Source organism: Bufo bufo, chromosome 9, assembly GCF_905171765.1.
Source record: "Bufo bufo chromosome 9, aBufBuf1.1, whole genome shotgun sequence".
In the NCBI taxonomy this organism is placed as follows: Eukaryota; Metazoa; Chordata; class Amphibia; order Anura; family Bufonidae; genus Bufo; species Bufo bufo.
The window spans coordinates 62,702,265-62,721,222 of NC_053397.1; the positions used below are offsets into that span (position 1 = coordinate 62,702,265).

General features: G+C 45.4%; 1 protein-coding gene across 1 annotated transcript in view; it reads right to left on the reverse strand.

The window, feature by feature from the left end:
* LOC120978990 (calcium-activated chloride channel regulator 1-like) overlaps positions 1-3,536 on the reverse strand; it is a 126,520-nt gene extending 122,984 nt beyond the window's left edge. Inside the window, exon 1 of the mRNA XM_040407475.1 lies at positions 3,378-3,536. Within this exon, the coding sequence (XP_040263409.1) occupies positions 3,378-3,536 (159 nt within the window). The remainder of the gene's footprint in view (positions 1-3,377) is intronic.
* Between the last annotated feature and the right edge of the window lie 15,422 nt (positions 3,537-18,958).

Here is an 18,958-nt window from a genome sequence, read left to right on the forward strand (position 1 = left end):
AATTTTTTAAAATATGAAAGTTTAAATCACCCCCCTTTCTGTAGAATACAAAAATAAATACATAAATAACAAAAAATATAAACATCATGGGCATCATCATGTCTGAAAATGATGATATTAAAATATAAAAATATTTTTCCAATATGGCATAATGGAAAAAAGGGTCAAAATGGCCAATTTTGACATTTTTTTTTATCACTTCTCTTACCCAAAATTTTTTTATAAAATGTGATTTAAAAAGTCACACACACTCCAAAATGGTATCAATAGAAAACTACAGATTGTCCGGCAAAAAATGAGCTCCTATACAGCTCAATAGATAAAACTATAAAAAAGTTATGGGGGTTAGGATATGGTGATGTAAAACAAATCAGTTTTTTTAAAGTTAAAATTTATATTTACACTATTTAGACATAAAAAAACCTATACATATGTGGTATTGTTGTAATCTTATTGACCCAAAAAACTTAAGGGCACAGGTCAGTTTTGCCACAAAGTGAACACCGTGGGAACAAAACCCATAAAACTGAAGAATTCATATATTTTTTTCCAATAACACCCAATTTGGAATTTTTTTCCTGCCTCCCGCTACATTGTATGCCATATTAAATGGTGGCATTAGAAAGTAAAACTTGTCCTGCAAACTATAAGCCCTCATACAGCTATGTGAACATAAAAATAAAAAAAAGTTATGGCTTAAGGAAGATAGGGGAAAAAATTAAAATGCAAAAACGAAAAAACCTTCGGTATCCTAAGGGTTTATTTTTATTACAAGAGTTAATGCAATGTTATTGAATAAAAAGTTGTGATTTATATTGTTTTATATTTTTCTAAAGGAGTTATCCAGCCCATAATATTGATGACCAATCCTCAGCATAGGTCATCAATTTCTGATCGGCAGGGATCTGACACCTGGGACACGTTCCGATAAGCTGTGAGACGAGGAGGTGATGCTCCATGGGAGAACCACTTGCTCGTCATTACACTACGACTCATCTCCAATGGAGCGGTGGCGTAGTATAATTACAGGCACCCGCTCCATTTACTTGAATGTAGTGGGTGCCTGTATTACACCGCACTTCAGAGATGAAGTGCAGTGTAATGAAGAGGAAGTGGCGCACACATGGAGCACTGCCTCCTCTTCAAACAGCAGATTGACTGGGGTGTCGGGTGACGGATCCCCGCCGGTCTGATATTGATGACCTATCCGTAGGATAGGTCCTCAATATTATGGGCTTGATAACCCTGTAATAGCGATGTATAGGAAACCAAATGATTAATATATTGGCAGACTTTTTAATTCACCAGGGTGATGGACTGGGTCGCCACCTGCTTAGAGGGGAGTCTGGTCTGAACAGAGCAAGGAAGAGCACATGTCTCTGAAAGGCCCTGCTATCTGGGCAACCTCTGCAAAAGAATCAACTCCACTACCACTACTGCTGCTGCTGATACTGATATTTTAATACATTATTTGCTATACTAATAAAGGATAAATTAATAATGAATTGTAGTACTGTGTATGTTATTTCTTGTTGCTGTGACCACAACATCACAAACATGAAAAATACAATATTAAATGGTAATTTAAAATCCCAGAGAGACAGGAGGGTCTATACATATCCTCAAACACTCCCAGAAAAGGAATGAATGTGTCAAAGGAATTTTTGTCCTTCTACATCTCTTAAGAAATGTGGTTTGCGTTGTTGTAAGAAAGCATCATAAAACTGTATTCATTTTAACCACAATTGCTGTCGTTTTGTGGTGTGATAATTGATTTAACACTTTCATCTGTAAAAGCCAAAATTGTGTTACATAGTTACATAGTTGATACGGTTGACAAAAGACATGAGTCCATCAAGTTCAACCAAGGGATAGGTGGGGACGCGATTAGATTAGCATAGGCTGGATTTTATTGTGGAAGCATTGTGTGCAATAATCGCATGGTGCAAGTGACATAAGATTATTTTTGCGAATATATTATTTCGAATATATAAGGACTGCTTTATATGCCTACTGTTGCGAATATTTTATTCTGAATATATAAGGATTGCTTCATATGCTTTTTATCCTTTTTAGTACAGATTTATCCAAAATTGCGTACATGCAGACTATTATCTATATTATATTTTTAAACAACTTATATAGTTGTGTACACAATTTTATCAAATACCGTTTTTATTCGGAATTTATTGTTATATTGGCATTGTATTTACTAATAATTTGATTATACTATATTTTAAGTTTTTGGAGTGAATCCAGAGAGAGTGCCAATCATTTTCTGAACAATTCTCAACCTTATGTGTGGGTGAACCATACTGATTTGAGCACCTGCATCCTGCTGGTGAATAGGTGAGCCACCCTATTCACTCCTTCATATGTATATTTTATATGCAACCACTCAATCAATCCTAGGAATCATACTGAGCACCAACAATAAAATGTGAAAAGGTGAACAGGAAATTGATACTGGGATGATGAGCCCAATACATTTCCAAGGGAAACATGAAGATGGGGCAGGACAAATCAATCTCCTTGCATCCTGGTTTCACTTTGGCTTTTTGTTAAAAGCTATTGATCAATTTTGGCAATCCGCTGTGCCCTAAGCACAAAGTTCACATTTGTCTCCTGTCTTGTTCTCCAGGCTGACCTTCTAACCAGTCTTACACATTGTAACAAGAAGGATCTGGCCACAAATGATTTTCAGCTTCTGTATGAAAATACTGAATTAACTGGCCACAATCTGAAATCTTTAAAACAAACATGGTAGGACTACTGCGTTGAAATATCTGATCACTAGAGTTGAAAAATCCCTCAATATGAGAAGATATACGTAGGGGTGGCTGAGCATACGTATGGCTCACTCAGTACAAGTGCATAGAACAAACCATATTTGTTCTCTGTGTTTCTTCATCTTCCATAGACTTGCATGGAGTGGGGAATGTGTATGCTCAACCACTTATGAATGCATCATTCTCCTTCAAGTAATTAAGAAGATGGTCTCTTGATCTAGTATCTAACTGAGTACCCAGCATTTGGACCCGCATTTATCACCTGTTTTATCCAAGGGCAAAATAGAAAACACAGAAAAGAAATCACTTAACTTCTCGCTAGATACTTCATGACACTATTGAAAAAGTCCCTGATTTATCAAGACCAGTGTGTACAAATAAATGCCATAAAAGGCGTAGGTGAATGATACCTTTCCACCATAGTTTGCAACTAGCAAAACATTATAACATTCTGTAGTTAATTCTGTGTTCTTAGACACTGGCTGGCATTGCCTTTCTACTTCAAAGAAAGATAAATGAGCAGCTTTTTTAGGTTAATAAATATCATGCATACCATCCACTAAAGCTTAAATTAATTCTGATTCTTACCTTAATATTCTCAATGATCTGCAGATCTTCCTTGACACTAGGATTGATAGCAATAACTATATCTTCGTATCCCCCATTATTGAGCTTTACCATGGAAGTCTCACTTTTAGCAAAGAGGTGAAAAACTAAAATCAATACAAACAAAATTCTTGGTGTCATTATCAACAATTTCGCCCACTGTGCAAACATGCTATGAACAGTACTTCCTCATATGTAGCATTTATACTGTATATCTTATCAATAATTGTATGTGAACTTTGTTTCAAGTTGATTCTCTTAACAACCTTGTAATTTGTGTTGAGTGATCAACATTGGTTGAAGGAAGAAATCTAGTTTCCTTATTGTCCCTCCTGAGATAATAAGTCTATTATAGCATGTACTAATATTATGAGATTTGAAGCAGTTTATGGTTCATAGGATGAGTCACAAACCACTATCTATGTGTAAGAAATGTGTAAAATAGTTATTGCTGGATTAATTAGACCATACAAATCCATAACACGTGATCTATTGGTCTCAGACTACAATATTTTCAAGTTACAGTGGTCTTCCATGGGCTATCATAACTTGAAATCATATAAAAAATTATATGCCACAGGTATTTTAATGGTAATGAAGTGCAGAAAAAAAACTGGGTGTCTAGTGGCACTTCTAAACAGTCCAGTCCAGTATTACATGTTCTGAACTGCTCTTTACCTGAGTCAGGATGAGCTGCTCCTTTTGGTACCAGATACATTACATTTTGTGGTACACTGTGTCCTGTACTAGACCTTGACAAAGCTCCTGCCTGCTTTAAGCAGTTCATTCTGGCTTTTATATATGAGGACTTGACTTGTCTGTTTATCACCTTCTTCACCCAGGCAGCCCCTCTAAAATAGGTATAGTAGCTAAATCGTGCAGGGCAAAACCTATTCTATTAGATCTGGTGATATACCGGGTCTCTGCTAGGCGGAGGCTAGGACAGCACTAAAGCCTGCCCATTAGTGCTGGTGATGTCACTGGGAACACTGCTAGGTATAAGGCTCCACCTAGCAGTGTAAGCTTCTAAACAAAAAAGCCTTGCCCTGCACTATACAGCGCAGTGCTAGGGAGAGCATCGGAGCATGAAAGAGGGGCTGCCTGGGTGAAGATGGGGATATGTCCGGGTTGAGCTCTGAATCCGGACAACCCCTTTTATGTGATTTTATTTTCATGTTTTTTTTATTTTGGGTTGACATTTTGGAGGCATCTGAACCAATTTCTAGTTTCCCAAAGAGTTGTGATCTCAAGTAACAGTATTTTTGAATCAATATGATCATCCTGGAATTAATAAATATTGTTATTTGAGAGACTGTTGTATTATCTTAAAAGTGTACCTGCTCACTATTTCCTGGTTCTGTATCCTTCGTCCCAGCAATGTGTTCACAGCACTCAAGTCCCTGCTTGTACACTTTTGACATGGGTGGAGGCCACTTTGGCTACTGCAACCAATGACTTGATGCAGCTGTGATGCAACCTGTAAGTAGCATGTGCAGTGTGCAGAGGATGGAAGTGGTAGAGGCTCTGATGAAATACTGTGCCATGGTGTACTCCCTCAGGCCGTTGCTCATGGGGATCAGTGCAGTAGAAATGTAGTTTGAGGAATCAGGCCAGAAGTAAACATATAAAAGTCTGTCATGGTCCCTCCCATGACAGAGGTGAGAAGATCTGAGAGACTGGCAGCACGTGAGGGTATCTGACAGTCTCTCTGTTTTCTCCTTACAGTGTTATTGTTTGGTAATGACCACACCTCTTGTCAGGTGCAGCTTGTGGTCATAACTCTATAGGCTCTATTTAGTTCTGACACATTTCCTGCTGGAGTTGGTTGAGGTGGTGTGTTGTTCCTTTGGATCTCCTGCTCCTCCATTTTTCTTTAAGCTAAGTGCATTTTGTTTTGCATATAGTTGTTCGCTTGTGTTTGTTGTTTTCTAGGCCTCATGGAGACGCTGGTTCCTTCATCTGGGAAGGAACCAGTAGTCTCATTCCCTGCCACCACTTCGAGGACTTTCCAGGGTCTCCAGGGCTAAGGTTCCGGTGTATGAGTATTTGCACCTTCAGGGTCTACTCATATTGTCAGGAGTCAGGGAGAGGTCTAGCGATTCCTAGAAGGTCACAATTCCTCTCCCTTAGCTTTGAGGCCTAGACTCCGGTCTTGTAATTGGCCAGCTAAGACCTGTCTTAGGTTGCTAATATGCCTTATATGTGTATACAGAGAGACCTGCCAATAACCTTAATACAGTTCCTATGTTTATATGTTAAAGACAAAGCATACTATAGTTATTTACTGTGACTTCATGTTCTTAAATGTCATGTAACAGTTATATATTGTGTTCACAGAAGCAGAAAAGATAATATGCCTTTAAGATTCATTATATAAATGTAAGGTAAGCTCAATGACACAGCAGACACAACAGAAAGCATAGAGTTAAACTGTTGTTACTGCCCGTTAAACTGTTGTTACTGCCCAGGAGTCTTGACTAGAGTTGAGCGGACACCTGGATGTTCGGGTTCGACAGGTTCGGCCGAACTTCAGAAAAAAGTTCGAGTTCGGGACCCGAACTCGACCCCGAACCCGAACCCCATTGAAGTCAATGGGGACCCGAACTTTTGAGCACTAAAATGTCTGCAAAAATGTAATGGAAAGGGCTAGAGGGCTGAAAATGTCATCAAAATGTGGTTAAGAGCATGGCAAGTGCTCTGCAAACAAATGTGGATAGGGAAATGACTTTAAATAACATAAAATATATAAAAATAAAAAATAATAATCTTGATCTAGGAGGACGAGTGTGCTGTTCTTGTCAAATTGAATTTCTGCACTGCATTATTATCTCTTCTTTTACCTATCGTTAATTTCTAACGATAATTTGTTTTCCCTTAGTCCTAACAGCAGCACAGATGGGGTTAACTGCCCCTGTGGACTGGTAGGACCGGTGGAATTTTAATGAGCCCAAGAACCAATAAACGATCTTCAGCTCCCTGAAAGGGAGGAGATCACCCCCCAGCCCACCGTGTTTTAAACAAGCATAATGTATTTAGGGTGGGATATTTGTGTGCTGCTGTTAGGACTAAGGGAAAACAAATTATCGTTAGAAATTAACGATTCCCTTACGTCCTCAACAGCAGCACAGATGGGGAGATAGCAAGAAGAATCCCCTAGGGAGGGTCCTCATGCCTGGCAGAACTAAGAACAGTCTGCCCAAAAGCCGAAAACTCTGCCATCCTAGCATCTATCCTATAATGGGAGATGAAGGTTGACTCAGAGCTCCAGGAGGCCGCCTTACAGATCAACTCTAAGGGGAGGAGTCTTCTCTCCGCAACCGAGGTGGAGACCGCCCTAGTAGAATGGGCCCTCACAAACTCAGGAGGATCTAAGGATTGGGAGACGAAAGCTTCCATAATGGCCTCCTTGATCCAGCGACTAATGGTGGCTTTAGACGCTTTACGGCCTTTAGACTTACCGGCAAACAGGATAAGAAGATTCTCATCTATCCTGAACTCACTAGATCTATCCACATAGATCTGGAGGCATCTTGAAATATCCAGCGGGTCTCTAGCTGGAGTATCAGAGGAGGAGGCTGTAAATAAAACTGGTAAAGATATTACCTGATTGATGTTCTGGAAAGTAGGTACCTTAGGCCTGAAGTAAGGTAAAAACTTCAGGAGTACTCTATCCTGTAGAAAAATAATGTACGGGTGAATTGCGGAGAAAGCCTGCAATTCAGAAACTCTTTTGGCTGAAGCTATAGCCAGAAGAAAGACCATCTTTAAAGTCAAAAATTTAAAATTTACCTCCTCCAAGGGCTCGAAGGGGGGAGATGCTAGCCCCCTGAGCACTACTGAAAGATCCCACTGGGGGATAGGTTTCAGTATAGTAGGCTTTAGTCTTTCAGCTCCCTTCAGGAAGCGTTTGATGAGTGGGTCCCGAGAATGTGGCCTGTTGAGACAGGCCGAGATGGCAAAAAACCTGTACCTTCAAGGTAGCTGGAGATAGGCCTCTATCTAATCCATCCTGAAGAAATTGAAGTATCGCAGGAAGGGGCGGATCTGCAGACGCCACCTGTCTGGAATCACACCATGCCTCGAAGATTCTCATGATCCTGGAGTAGGCCTTCTTTGTAGACTCTGCTCGGGAATGCGACAAAGTTCTCAGGACCGACTCGGAAAGCCCTTCTATGTTGGGAAGGGACTGATTAACCTCCAGGCTGTCAGGTTGAACCTGTGCAGATCTGGGCAGAGGTGAGTGTCCCACGACACCAGGGTCTGCTCCGGGGGGAGTCTCCAGTATTGTCCCCGACTCATCTGAATGAGCTGGGTAAACCAGGATCTTCTGGGCCAAAACGGTATGATGGCTATTACCGAGGCCTGATCCTGACGGATTTTCATCAATACCCTCGGTATCATGGAAAAGGGAGGGAAGATGTAAGCCAGCCTGAACCTCCACGGTATTGACAGAGCATCTATCGCCAGGGGGTTGTCTTTCCTGTAGAGGGAACAGAACCTCATCACCTTGGCGTTGAACCTGGTTTCCATGAGATCCACTTCTGGCATACCCCATCTGTGAACTAGCTGCCTGAAGATCTCCGGATGCAGAGACCACTCCATGGTCGGTAATCCTCGACTTAAGCGGTCCGCTATCATATTGAGGGAGCCTCGAATATGAACGGCAGATAGATGGGAAAGGTTCAGCTCTGCCCACCGAAGAATTACCCCGATCTCTGACAGAAGGGGCAATGATCTTGTGCCTCCCTGTTTGTTTATATAGAGAACTGCAGTCATATTGTCTGACTGGACTTTCACTGCTTTGCCCCGGATCTGAGGCGCAAAGTGAAGGAGGGCTAGCTGGATAGCTCGCATCTCGCGAAGATTGGAGGAAAGATGCCGCTCCAGAGGAGACCAAGATCCCTGAATTGGGGATCCATCCAGTTGAGCGCCCCAGCCTACAAGGGACGAGTCTGTAGTCAATATGACCCAAGCTGGTTGGGTCATAGACTTCCCTGCTGGTAGCTGAAACCACCATCTGAGGGAATTTCGGGTTTGACCGGACAGGGAGCACAGGGAATCTAGCCCCGCAGGGCTGCCGTTCCATAGGTGTAAGACCTCCGACTGAAGAGGACGGAGGTGCCATAGCGCCCAAGGGACCGCATCCGCAGCCGCTGACATGAGCCCCAGCATCTTCATGAGAGTCTGGATAGAGACTCGACGAGGGACATAAAGGACCTTTGCCAGGTCCTGAATCCGCGCTCTCCTTTCTGGAGTCAACCGGAGGGACATCTCCACAGAGTCGACCACGAATCCTAAGTAATGGATTGAAGTCGATGGGCTCACATTCGACTTCTGCCAGTTGATAATCCAGCCTAGGCGGAAGAGAAAAGAGACTGCGACCTGAAGATGGTGGGTAAGGATCGGAACTGAAGAGGCTATGAAAAGCCAATCGTCCAGATAAGGAATAATAGTCAGTCCTTGGAGTCTCAAAGCTGCCACCACCGAAACCACTACCTTGGTGAAGATGAGGGGGGCAGAAGAGATTCCGAAGGGAAGCACGGCGAACTGAAAGTGCCTGCAAACCCCTGAAATCTGGACCGCGATCCTGAGGAGTTTCCGGGAAGCGGAATGGATCGGAATGTGAAGGTACGCATCCTTGAGGTCCAGAGTAGCCATGATGTCCCCAGGATTGAGGATATGGCTGACTGACCTTATGGTTTCCATGCGAAACCTTGTCTTCCTTATAAATCGATTGAGGAATCTCAAATCGATGATCATCCGGAGATCTCCTGTCTTCTTGGGAACCAGGAACACTGGTGAATAAATCCCTAGGCCCCTCTCCCCTGCCGGTACCTCCTCTAGGGCTCCCTTGGAAATATAGTCCTGAATGTAAGATTCTAGGACCACCTGTTTGGCAGACCCGAAGTTTCGTGTGGCGATGAATCTCTCTGGGGGGAGAGAGATAAGATCTACCCGGTACCCGGCGGAAACTATGTCCTGGACCCAGGGGTCTGCAATCAACCGGCTCCAAGAGTCTTTGAAATGGGTAAGACGGCCCCCCACGGGAATCTGGGGGAGGGGTACGGGAAAATCTAGAGGAGACACTGCAGGGGCAGCAGGGCTTATCCAAGAGCCTCGAGGAGGCCCATAGTCAGGAGGGTTTTGCCTCCCTGGTGGGTTTGCGGGGGCGTCTCGGATATTTACGAGACGGCCCCCCCCAATCTCTGCGCCTAGACTGCTGCACAGGACGACCTCCGCCCTTCTTTTCCTGTCTGGGGCGTCCCCGAAAGGGCTGCTGGGGGAGGCTCTTCCCTTTTTTATCGGAGAGCCCCTCCATTATTTTGTCCAATTCGGACCCGAATAACCTATCTGGTTCGAAGGGGAGCCCACAAAGGTTAAACTTGGATGCGTTATCCGCGATCCACGGTTTCAGCCAGAGTGGTCTGCGGGCAGCTGAAACTAGGGCCATAGTTTTGGCGGCCAGCTTCAGCTGCATCTGGGAGGAATCAACTAAAAAGTCCATAGCCAGGTTGGCTGACTTGAAGGCTGCCAGGATGTCGTCTCTTGATACGCTCTGGTCCACATCCGTCTGGATTTAATTAAGCCTAGAGCGTAGATAGGTGGCTACCTCAGTGGCCGCAATGGAAGTAGATGCGGAGGCAGCGGCCGCCGCGTAACCCCTCCTAAGGGTGCACTCTGCCCTCCGGTCTAGAGGGTCCTGCAGGCTAGACCCATCGTCTGCAGGGACTAGAGTGCGCCGGGACAACTTGGCTATAGCCATGTCCACCTTGGGAACGGAACCCCCCACGATTCCACCAAGGGTTTAGCCATCGGGTACATGAGTCTGAATTTTCTGGTAAGCACTGGACCCTTCTCAGGCTTTTTCCACTCTGTGCGCATCACAGAGAGGAGGGTCTCATCCGCTCTAAAGACACGCTGTGTCCGACCGGCGGGATCGGAGGACTCCCCCATGTCAACATCCTGGTCCCCCGACCTGATGGACTTGAGTAACTTCTGCGTCTTTTCTGGAGGGAAAAAGCAAGAAGTAGATTCTTCTTCCTCAGAAGAAGAAGACCCCACTGAACAGGGGGTAGGTCTTTCGACCGGTGCGACCACCTCCATGGGAGTTTGAGAGGGACCTGGTAGCCTCTCATTAAGTAGCTGAACTACTCCCTTGATGGAATCATCCACGTATGTCCACGTCCACTCCCTTTTTTTTATTTTATTTTTTTCTTGTAGAAAAACCAGAGCCTATACTGGCTCTACCTATACGAAAATTGTCTCCCCAGACTAATCCTAAGTCCAGGATGTCCTTCTAGGGAGCCAGTTTAAAAGAAAGGTGAGTTTTTTACATCACTGCAACGCTACGGAAAACCGGAAGTGACGTAGCGCACCTAGGGCGCGTCACTTCCGGAAAATGGCGGCGCGCATAGCGCCGCACACATGCGGTAACGGAGGGACGGAGCACCGTCTACAGATGATGAGAGAAGAGGGGAGGGGACGCCCCCCTCCCCGACGGTACCCCAGACCGAAATCGCTATGATCAGGCCTAAAATAAAGGCACTGAGATCCATAGAAAGCGAGCTAAGCTTAAGGAGGGGAAAAGAACCCCTAAGCAATCTTCAGCTCCCAGAGAGGGAGCGACACGCCAGTCCACCTGTCCAGAGGACAGAAAAAAACACGGTGGGCTGGGGGGCGATCTCCTCCCTTTCAGGGAGCTGAAGATCGTTTATTGGTTCTTGGGCTCATTAAAATTCCGCCGGTCCTACCAGTCCACAGGGGCAGTTAACCCCATCTGTGCTGCTGTTGAGGACGTAAGGGAATGTTGTTTTAATCTATTGTTCTCTGCTGCCATCTGCTGGCCGGAATTCGTATGCAGCACGCCTTGCTCTTGTTAAATAAAGTTTTTATCTCTGGGCGTGGTTTAGCAGCCTTGGTCCTTGTCACTTCCTGTAGCCATTTTCAGTGCTGCATTCCTTTGTGACTGGAGACACACACCTCGGCTTGTGTAGGCATCAGTTTTTGACCAGCAGTAGCCTCAGCAGTTAGCCTCAGGAAAGACATCCACATGACAGCATCTACTGCATTCCTGTATTGCATCACCGTATGTCACTGCTCTGGATGAAATAAACCCACGTTTGATTGCATCCTCATGTCTACGTCTGGATCCATCTAACCTGAGCATCTGCCGGTCCGGTCTGCTCCACTGCTTGGATACGAAGGTAGGACAGTCACGAAGTCATTATCAGTTACACCTTCATTCGCCTTCATGTGGGGACAGAACAGTCAAAAACTGCCTTAAAGCCTTATACCCCAGTCAATATCCTTCTGAATGTCTAACGCCGGCTACAGATTCCCTCAGAGCCCAGTGCCACACTCAGGAACCTCCCCTGCAACAGGCCCACTCGCAGCAAATCTGCCCAGCAACAGTGCATGTCCCATAAGCCTAAGGGGAGCACGGCGTGTCTGCAGTAGATATACTCTCGCCTGGAAGTCCTCCACTACTCGCCAAGACACTTTCTACATCCTATATTAACCTTTGCTCGCATGATATAAGAACTGTTCACGCACGCGGGGCCTCCCTCAAACCAAAACCCTGCAATTCACTCAAAACACCATGGGAAACTCATTGGGGTGCCTCATCTGAGCCGCACTGCAATTTTCAGCCCCCAATTCAAAAGTTCGATTTCTCAAAGAGATAGCGCACCTTAAATCAAAATGGCCGAAAAGGACCTCGTACAGTTCCCCAGTGATGAAATAAAGCAAATGCAACCTGATACTGATCATTATGAAGAGCTGGTGGTAGAACCCACACTTCCAGCAAACCAAGTCACGCGACCAAGGCGCTCTCTCAAACCAACTATAAAGATCACAGAAAACTATCACACCATGAAAGATGAGCTATGTGACAACCTGGAAGAGCTATGGGGACGAGTTTCCGCCCTCATATCAGGACTTAAGTCCTCCTCAGGCGATGCCACCAGTTTACAAGTTGCCATCGGGCGGCTGAACGCAGGCCATGAAAGATACAAGAGACTGTTTACAAGGTATATAACCTTTCTAAAAGACTCTAATATAGAAGAAGCCCCGTCAGAATTGTGCATGGCAGAATCAATAGACAGACAAAGAGACGCCATGGTGATGGATGCTAAAGATAAAGTGGAACTCTGCATCTCTCATTTGCAAGAAACTAGATCACACAGATCGCATTCATCCAAACATTCCTCACGGTCCTACAGATCGTCATGCTCTAGAAGCTCCACCCTGAGCAACAGATTACTAGAGGCCCGCATAAATGCAGAGCAATCCAAAGTGAGGCGTTCCTTCGTCGAAAAAGAAGTCCTTGCGAGGGCAGAAGCACAGGCGGCGGAGGCAGAAGCCAAGAGGGCAGAAGCGGAGGCAGAAGCCAAGAGGGCAGAAGCGGAGGCAGAAGCCAAGAGGGAAGAAGCGGAGGCAGAAGCCAAGAGGGCAGAAGCAGAAGCAGAGGCTCGAATAAAGATCCTCGAATCAGAGAGGGAAGAGGAAATCGCATTAGCAAAAGTAAGACTACTTGAGCAAGCTTTGAGCCAAGGCCTTGATTCAGTCTGCTTACCACCAGAGGAGATAGACGATCCAGCTGATCACACCAGCGACTATGTACTGAAACAGTTATCTGCACCACCCCCAGTGTGCAGTACTGTCCAAGCCAACAACACTGAAACCTCCAAGTCAGCTCTACCCACAGCACCCGAGCAATCCAATAACAGTCGCCCAGATGCGCCCTCTCAAGGGCAGTTATTACAGCAAGATGGCTACCAGGTGTTTCCTGGCCTACCTCCACAGCTCAAGCAGCAGTCATCAAAATCTACAGAGGCTAAACCACAGCTCAACCCTGCAGCAACATCATTCTACCCGGAAGCATCTCACCCTTTAACGCCACGCAGCCTATACGCCCCAGGGGCATCACAAGTTGTCATGGCAACAAGCAGTGAGAAATCAGATATGTCTGAGTTTGCCAGGTTTATGGTGAGCAGAGAGCTAATTAACACCAGTCTCTCAAAATTTGATGACCGTGCGGAGAGATACAGAGTCTGGAAGGCAACCTTCAAAGCCGCCATCGCCAACCTCAACCTAACCGCAGAGCAGGAGCTCGACCTCTTGATCAAATGGCTGGGCTCAGGCTCCACAAATCGCATCAAGAGCCTTAGAACTGTCTATGTGGGACAAGCAGAAGCAGGTCTCACTGCAGCCTGGCAGAGACTCGTACGCACCTTTGGCAGTGCAGAAGCAATAGAGAAGGCACTATTCAGGAGACTGCAGAACGTCCCCAAGATCAGTCTCAAAGATGTCCATAAGCTTCAGGATTTAAGTGATTTGCTCATGGAACTGGAGTTCGCCAAAAGAGACCCTCGTCTGTCCGGGCTGTGCTACCTGGATACAGCCCATGGGGTGAACCCAATTGTCGTGAAGTTACCATACAGCCTGCAAGAGAAGTGGGTGGCATCAGTCTCAAGGTACAAAAGAGTGCATGACGTCACTTTTCCCCCATTTATTCATTTCTGTAGATTCATCGATGAACAGTCCCAGATGAGCAATGACCCCAGCCTCGACTTCCTGGAGTTCAATACTACAGCCTCAGTGACACCATCATCAAGGTATGAACGTATTGTACATAAACACAGAGACTTTAAGAGCAGTGTGAATGTTAGAAAGACTAACCTACCATCATCTGCAGTACCCACTGGTAGACAGTACACTACCTCATCAGGAGACAAGGCCTTCAATCGTGAATGTCCCATTCATAAAAAACCACACTCACTGAACAAATGCAGAGGATTTAGATCCAAAACCATACAGGAGCGCAAGAAAGTCCTCACCGAGCTTGGGGTATGTTTCAGATGCTGCGCCTCATTGGAGCACATGGCTAAGGACTGTAAATCCATTATCAAATGTGAGGAGTGTCATAGTGATAGACATGCCTCAGCTATGCACCCAGCTACACTCACAAGGGATTCACCTGCTGCTGTCACCACCAGTCCTGCTCAAAGTAATGGCGGGGAGCCCCAGAACCACGCTAACACAGCCACTGCTGTTTCCTGCTCATGCTTGAACGTATGTGGGGAGGGCCAGAGTGAGAAATGTTGTGCCCGCATATGCCTAATCAAGGTCTACCCGGAGGGGCTACAAGAAAAGGCAGTAAAAATGTACGCCATCATTGACGCCCAAAGCAACCGCTCCCTAGCAGGACCTAAATTCTTTGAAGCCTTTGGAATAAAGGGACCGTCAGAACCCTACATCTTAAACACCTGCTCGGGTCGCATAGAGACTAGCGGCAGGAGGGCACAAGGATTCATCGCTTGTTCCGTCAGTGGAAATACGGAAATACCTCTACCGACGCTGATCGAATGCGATCAAATACCCAACCATAGGGATGAAATTCCTACCCCAGAAGCTGCATTTCACCATCCACACCTAAGGCACTTAGCCAACGTTATCCCACCTATGGACAACAACGCCGAGATTCTACTCCTGCTAGGCAGAGACAATCTAAGGGTACACAAGGTGCGTCAACAGTGTAATGGTCCCGACTATGCACCATACGCCCAGAGACTGGACTTGGGATGGGTGGTCATAGGAAATGTATGCTTGGATCATCCACGAATCCGCTCTTTCAAAACGTACGTGCGTGGAGATGGACGCACAACTTGCATTAAGCCTTGCCCTCATCACTATGAGGTGAAAGAGAAGCCTCCAGACCTCATACAACCACCTGACGACATTCCTCCCTTCCTTGCCGACAACTTGGGAAGATTAGTCTTTCACACAAGCAAGGACGATGATAAAGTAGCTTTGTCAGTAGAGGACAGAGAATTTATCAAGATAATGGACAATAAGTTCCTTAAAGACGAAACCAATCACTGGGTTTCTCCATTACCCTTCCGAGCTACCAGGGTGAGACTCCCGAACAATAGGGAACAAGCTCTGTCTAGATTTAACTCTCTTCAGCGTACCATGAACAGTAAGCCTGAGATGAGAGAACACATCGTTGCCTTTATCGACAAAATATTCCGCAACAACCATGCAGAACTAGCTCCCTCCTTAGGGAAGAACGACGAGTGCTGGTACTTGCCTTCATTTGGAGTGTATCACCCACGGAAACCTAATCAAATTAGGTTTTTTTTTTGACTCAAGCGCCAAACATCAAGGTGTATCTCTTAACGATGTCCTTCTCACAGGTCCTAATCTGACGAATAACCTAGTCGGAGTGCTGATGAGGTTCAGAAAAGAGCTCGTTGCCATCACCGCTGACATTGAACAGATGTTCCACTGTTTCGTAGTCAGAGAGGACCACCGGAATTTCCTCAGGTTTCTGTGGTACAAGAATAATGACACCAACGCAGAGGTGGCAGAATATCGAATGAGTGTACACGTATTTGGAAACAGCCCTTCACCTGCCGTGGCAACTTACGGCCTTCGGCGAACTGCATTAGAGGGAGAATCCGAGTACAGTAAAGACGCCAGAGACTTTGTAGAAAAGGACTTCTACGTAGACGATAGACTCAAATCACTACCGACTGAAGAAGCGGCTATCGATCTGCTCAAAAGGACTCAAAGTATGTTGTACCAAGCTAAACTTAGACTACACAAAATTGCTTCAAACAGCCTGGCCGTTATGAGGGCCTTCGAATCAGGCGATCATGCACCAGGATTCAAGGACATTAACTTGGGACTGGACAGTCCACCTGTGCAGAGGAGCTTGGGCTTCAGATGGGATCTCTCGGCTGACTCCTTTGGTTTTCAAATAAGTTGTGCAGACAAGCCATTCACAAAACGAGACGTCCTATCAGTGGTAAACAGCCTATTTGATCCGCTGGGATTTGTAACGCCCATCACCATACAAGGTAAATCTCTACTGAGACAGTTTTCTGAAACAGTCAAGGATTGGGATACCCCACTTCCCTCCGAGAAAGAGCAAAAAAGGGAAGCCTGGAAGCGATCCTTGTGTGCCTTGGATGAGATCCACATCCCGAGATGCTATATTAAAACCTCACTTTCCTCTAGCATAAAGAAAGAACTCCACGTGTTCTCGGACGCCTCCACGGAGGCCATCGCAGCGGTTGCCTATCTGAAGGTGACAGAACCCAACAACCAAAATCACGTTGGATTCGTCTTTGGTAAGGCTAAGTTAGCCCCCAAGCCCGATCATACTATTCCCAGACTGGAACTCTGTGGGACTGTGTTGGCAGTGGAGATTGCGGATTTCGTACAACAAGTACAACTGGGTGTCGACATAGCTGAAGTCCAGTATTACACCGACAGTAAGGTCGTTTTAGGTTACATCCACAATCGGACCGAGCGATTTTATGTGTACGTTAGTAACCGCATAGAGAGAATCAGGAGGTCCTCCAAACCTGAACAATGGCACTATGTACCATCCGAACTTAATCCAGCAGATCACGCCACTAGGCCTATGTCTATAGGTTCCTTTACTAACTCTACTTGGCTTACAGGTCCAGAGTTTCTGCTTGGAGAGGCAGACAAAAGTGTACAGGAAGTTTTCAGCATCCAGGATCTGGATAATGATCCAGAAATCCGCGCTGAAGTTAGTGCATTAGTCACTGGGACAAAGCAAACCGCCAGCTTCGGTTGTCAGCGCTTTGAACGTTTCTCCAGCTGGATGAGACTAGTCAGAACTATTGCAAGGTTAGTGCATATTGCAAGATGTTATCATAATATTCACCAAGATAAAGATTGTCATGGTTGGCATGCCTGTCATAAACCCTTCTCTGCTGAGAACATCTCTCATAGTGAGTTACCTCATAATACGTCACGTCCAGCAGGAAAATTTCAACATAGAATGGAAGTGCTTGTACAACAAACAGCAGATTCCTTTAAAAAGTCCTCTTGCCAACTTAAATCCAGTTATCAACAGTTCTGGCTTGCTGAGAGTTGGTGGTCGTTTGAATCAAGCCCACCTGGGAATTGCGGAACAAAATCCTCTCATCATTCCCAACAAACATCATATCACTGTCTTGCTAATCCGACACTACCACGAAAGGGCCGAACACCAAGGCAGACAAATTACTGAGGGCAAATTACGGTCTGCAGGCCTTTGGATTATAGGTATGAAAAAACGTGTGGCCCAAGTACTGCATAAATGTGTGCACTGTCGTAAAGCAAGAGAAAAACAACTACACCAACAAATGGCCGACTTGCCTGCAGACAGAGTATGTACAGAGCCACCTTTCACCTATGTTGGTCTAGATGTCTTTGGGCCATGGATGGTGTCCGCACGCAGGACCCGCGGCTGTCACGCAAACAGTAAGTGTTGGGCTGTACTATTTACTTGCATGAGTGTGCGAGCAGTTCACATAGAGGTGATACAATCTATGGACACATCCAGCCTTATCAATGCCTTAAGACGGTTCTTCGCTATCAGAGGACCAGTTAAACAATCGAGGTCTGACCAGGGAAGCAACTTCATCGGAGCTTGTAGAGAACTTAACATCGACACCAAGTCCATTCAAGATCAGTTGGCGGAAAAAGGTTGCACCTGGATTTTCAATCCTCCTCATAGTTCCCACATGGGGGGATCCTGGGAGAGAATGATCGGCATCTCACGCAACATCTTAAATTCTATGCTGATGGATGTAAACTCGTCAAGACTCACACATGAGACTCTAGTCACCCTTCTCGCCGAAGTTTCGGCCATTATCAATTCAAGACCCCTTGTGCCAGTGTCTATGGATCCTGAAACACCAGCCATACTGACTCCGACTATTCTACTTACCCAAAAAACTGAGAGTACGCTAATACCTAGTGGAGAATTTACTCATGCCAACATCTATCAAAAACACTAGAAACGTGTACAATACCTAGCAGATTACTTCTGGAACAGGTGGCGAAAGGAGTACCTCAGTATTCTTCAAGGAAGAAGAAAATGGCAACACAACAAAACAAACTTGAAGGAAGGAGACCTCGTATTGATGAAAGAGCAACAAACCGAAAGGATTGACTGGCCTATCGGACTAATTTCGAAGGTTTTCCCTAGCAAGGATGGCAAGGTCCGAAGGTGGAGTTGAAGATCTTCAGGAAAGGCGAGCTTAAAACGTTCTCAAGACCAATCAACGAACTCATTTTAATATTACCCATCAAGAACGTCACTGCAGGGTGAACAGGACTGTATCTAGCTTCGCAGATCTTCTCCATTCCAAGTTGGAAAACAGGACTAATCTATGTTTGCATTCTAACATGTTTTTCTTTTACAGGTTGTTTATATTTTATGGACATTTGTCATAGTGAAATCCCCGAAGTGAATTTCAGACGGGGAGTGTGCTGTTCTTGTCAAATTGAATTTCTGCACTGCATTATTATCTCCTTCTTTTACCTATGTTGTTTTAATCTATTGTTCTCTGCTGCCATCTGCTGGCCGGAATTCGTATGCTGCACGCCTTGCTCTTGTTAAATAAAGTTTTTATCTCTGGGCGTGGTTTTAGCGGCCTTGGTCCTTGTCACTTCCTGTAGCCATTTTCAGTGCTGCATTCCTTTGTGACTGGAGACACACACCTCAGCTTGTGTAGGCATCAGTTTTTGACCAGCAG